The following is a 4,482-nucleotide window of genomic DNA, read 5'->3' on the forward strand; positions in this document are numbered from 1 at the left end:
TTTCACTCAACAATCGGCCATGTGCGTATGAAAACAAAGGCACTGCGCATGCGCGTTTTACTCCCATTCTATCGCGATATTTCATTTTCTTATCGTTGCCTAACATTGTACCGGTATTATCGTGAACACTATAATATGGCCCAGCCCTCCCTCTGGCTCTCTTAGTCATCTTATAATCTTTGGTATCACTGGCATTTCTGGGTTTGGTTATTGACAGGTTAGTCTGAGCGGTTATAAAGATGTCCTAATTATAAAACTTCCTCTGAAATATGCACATTCTTATAACATGAAACAGCTCTTCCACAGAACATAAGTAGTAATTGGCTGGCTCTGGGTGTGGGACTGCAGTCACCCCCTTGTTCTCTGCTGCAACGTGTTGACGCTCAGGGCTAGAATACCGCTCAGATGGTATAGTAAGAAAAAGGAAAGGAAACACTGTAAATAAGACATGTTAACCTTAGTACAGGTTGAGCAGTATATAAATACGTACAAAATTTTGTTTGATGCTTTCTCATAGAACAAGCAGATGCAGGCCAAAGTGATTTCCTCAGGAAACAGCTACTTGGAGATACAAAGACTGCACTTCCTGTCCATTCATTTGACTTTAAACTGTGAACAAAGTCTTAGCCACAAACAGGATTTACATTTATATCTGCACCCGCTGCTACCGTTGGCGATTTTGGTGATAAACAACGCCGCACAAAAGTGCCTTTAAATAGGGAACACAATATACTGACGCCTGGAAATGACAAAGTTTCAACATTACTGACTTGTTGGTGCACACTATCCAACAACAGTTATGAATACTCAGCATGTCAGCAGCTGCCGGACATGTCTGAACAACACCGCTTCATGCGTATCTGTAATCACATCTGTGGGAGGATGTGGACTGAAAAGAATACTTGAGTGTAACTCATAGTGGATTCTTTTGCTACTGCTTAGCTACAATGTGGCAGTGTCAAGTTGTGGTGAGTGTCACCACCACACTGTGCAGTGAAACATTTTTTTTTTTTAAATAAAAACATCTGCAGAAAAAAAGGGCAACTTGATTGATTTTACAAAAATGTTCAGCTGTGGTCAAAATGTTAAAAAAAAAATAGAATATTGTGGAAACTTTTCAGCATTCTTCGGGTCACGTGTACCCTAATGGTCACTCAGCTTTGCAAAAGTGCAGTACCAAATCAGTCTTCTCCAAATGTGGTGCGTTTAAGTAAAAAATAAACCCTTCTCCTTAGATGCAATTGGACTGTGCAAGGATGTGCATGTGGTGGCTCATCTTCACACCATCACCTGGTCTGAAAATATCATTTTTGACACAGAAAGACTTGATCTCTATCCATCTACATCTGAAACCAGCATTTGTCACCATTTAGTTTCAGCCAGCTACAAGTCTGCCTGTTGTGTGGCCTGTAGAAAACACTTATCTTTGTTCATAAAATAAAAAAAAATAAAAAAAAGTTCTTTGGGGTGATGGCATTTTCTTGAACCACACCAATAAATTTACTTGATAATTCTGCTAATATTCTGTTCATGTAGAAAGTAATACATACAAAGTGGCCTCTATCTAACAAAAAAGTAAATAAATAAACAAACAAAAACAAATAATTCTGACTCTGCTGTTTATTGAATATTCAGAGCCAACATGAATGAGCCAATGAATGATAGTGATAGCATGATGTGACCTGATGTGACCTGGGACACAAGGGCTCTGGGGTGTGTGTGTGTGTGTGTGTGTGTGTAAAAGAGATAAACACCACTATGAAGGTGTATATAGACTCATGTTTATCAGAGTTAACAGATTTGCCGTTGAGTAAATTGTAGCCTTGCTTCTTCTCTTTTAACAAACAGTGGCGCAGGATGAATGGGAGCTATGGCTATTAAGTCTGCATGAGCAGTCAGCGAGCACATGGCTAGGCTTTAGTTTCCAATCAGCCATGCCGAAAGTGGCCACATGAAGCTTGGCAGGCTTTTCTCTGACCAATGATATGCTTAGCTGCACCAGAAACACGTGCTTGTCTGCAAACTCTACCTTTTCTCCCAGCATATCCGACAGTTACATAACAGCCATTTCAATGCTACACATGCTGATGTCAAAACTTGCACCCCAAAAAACTGAATCTGAGAGGGGTTTTTTCTGACACATCCAGTGCCAAAGGACACCTCAGATTTGGGGATAGACTTTTAGTACTTGGACTCAACATCCTGAAATAGAATATGCAAAGACAGCCTAAGTGAGCAAAACAATCCAGCCCATCTCAAAATGATATACCATCCTAGAAGCACTCGGGCAGTTCCCAGAATCCTCTATAGCTGTTTTACACATCATACACAATCACAATATATGTAGATAAAAAATATACACACACTTCAACAAGAGCCTTTGTGCATCTGTGAGACGAGTGCCAAATGAGAGGCATGTCCAATCCCTTTTGATTCCCTATTCTTCCTCAAATAGGCCACTCATTAATTAAGACATGAAAAAACTTCAAACACATGCTCTTGAGTTGGAGTGGCACATCAAACGGGAGAATCACGGCAGCCTGCCATACTTAGGGCTTCGGTCGTGCAGTCCCATTACCCTGCACATGTAGCTTATACATTGTTTCTAGAGAGGATAAAAGAAGCGACTGTGACAGGCAATCCTATAAGACATCAAACCGATGAAAAACTGAAAGGCTCTCAGACTTTATCGCAACAACTGGTGCAGGCATATTTGCCATGATGGGAAGTGATGACCGCAGAAGAATCTGGATGATTCTACATAATCCAAAACGTCTTAGAAACTAAGAGCAGCACTGATATATTCATGCCTGTTGATAAAAGCTCTGAAATTGCTGGACATTAAGACAAAGGCAAATTCAGAATCCCATCAGACAGACAGTGTGTGGCAATTAAGAAAAGGTCACACTTAAAAAAGTTTTTTTGAAAAAAGCAGGCAGCTCTTTTCTTTTCCCCCCATAGCACTTTGTTGGTGAACACGCAAGCAGCCCACAGCCTTACCTTCAATGCTGAGTTCAAAGCAGACGTGGCAGAAAGACATGGTCCCCGTTTCTGTCTCTAGCTTACAGACGCTGCAGATATTGTCATCATTCAGATCAATGTTAACAAACTGTTCCTCTTCATCCATAGTGTGCCTGTGTTCAAACAATCAGTGACAGATAACACGGTTAGCATGCACAACCTCTAAGTGTATTTCTTAGTAATTAGGTCACACTTTCATATAAACTTATTAAAAATGTACTTTTTGGTCGGGAGGAACGGTTTTTTGGGGGGTCTAAACTATTTTTGGTGCAGATACAGTAAAAGGGACAGTGTCCTTTTTAATACATCTTTAATTGATGATAGAAAAATGATGACCCAAAATGATAAAATGGTCATGTGATCACTGAAGTGCTAGATTAAAAATGCCAGTCACTCTCTTAACACTGTGTGAACATGCTCCAACCCCTCCACACTGAACCAACAATACAAACATTAATGACCCGGTCTTAAAACAACTGTTGTCTCAGTGGGAAATATGTCAGGACACTCTAGAAACACATATAACAATGAACACAAGCAAGTAATGTACACTACCCAATCCTTTCTTTGCAGTTGTTTAGACTGATGTTCAGTAACTTTACTCAAAATTACAAGTACTCCATTAGGTGACTGAAAACTTCCTCTTGGGAAAAAAACAAAGAACAGAAGCAAAACAACAAACTTGCCAATTAGTAACCATCTTGAAACACCACCGCGCATTTTTTGCACAGTTATTTTGTAACATTATCTAAATTAACTTTAGTCTCATTGGTCACAGTTTGTTTGGTCTTGTTGGTACGCTCGTTTGTCAGCTGCTACCAGAGGAGGCACCTGGCTCTCTTAGATTAGTTCACTTGGTTTGATTGAAAAAAAGAAAGCCCCAACAAACAATGCTGACAGAGCTCTGGCCACCAGACGTGTTTCACCCCTTCTTGTCTGTAGGTCTCAACGGGAAAACTCCAGGCAGAGAGCTTTCAGTTTTCAGCTCTGCAATGCCCCAAGACTAAGGCCTCCACACCTAGTAACATTTAGCCAGAGCATGGAAAGTCAAGGCCTTTGCCAAGACTGCGCAATCTTATGCTGAGCTTTCTCAACTCCCTTTAAAGGAGAGGATTTCTGACTGCACTATAAGCTCTATTTAAAACCTCTGCTGGACGGAAGTAATAACAACAATGATTACGTTCTGGATCATGTAATCAGGACATCATGAATACAGTGACAGAGTGGAAGAAAACTTCTCCCACTGGCAGGTTTGATTTCATAAGAAATCCAACAAAACTTAAGACAAAAACAAAGGCTCTTTTTCATATTTCTTCTATTGTCTGAGTTGTAGCCACTAATTTCAGCTTCAGAATTCAAAGAATTTGTGGATTCTCTGTCTGAAGATATAACAAGCATAGCTCAACGAACATTACAATAAGTCTGTGAAAAAAGCTAATAATGATGTATGCATGTGGGGGG

General features: G+C 40.1%; 1 protein-coding gene across 1 annotated transcript in view; it reads right to left on the reverse strand.

Moving 5' to 3' along the window:
- Positions 1–4,482, reverse strand: part of cunh21orf91 (chromosome unknown C21orf91 homolog) — an 18,146-nt gene that overhangs the window by 11,687 nt on the left and 1,977 nt on the right. The window contains exon 2 of the mRNA XM_005740364.2: positions 3,001–3,134. Coding sequence (XP_005740421.1) covers positions 3,001–3,127 — 127 coding nt within the window. The 5' untranslated portion in view covers positions 3,128–3,134. The remainder of the gene's footprint in view (positions 1–3,000; positions 3,135–4,482) is intronic.

The sequence above is a fragment of the Pundamilia nyererei genome, unplaced genomic scaffold (genome assembly GCF_000239375.1).
Source record: "Pundamilia nyererei isolate P.nyererei 1_Seehausen unplaced genomic scaffold, PunNye1.0 scaffold00099, whole genome shotgun sequence".
NCBI classification, from domain to species: Eukaryota; Metazoa; Chordata; class Actinopteri; order Cichliformes; family Cichlidae; genus Pundamilia; species Pundamilia nyererei.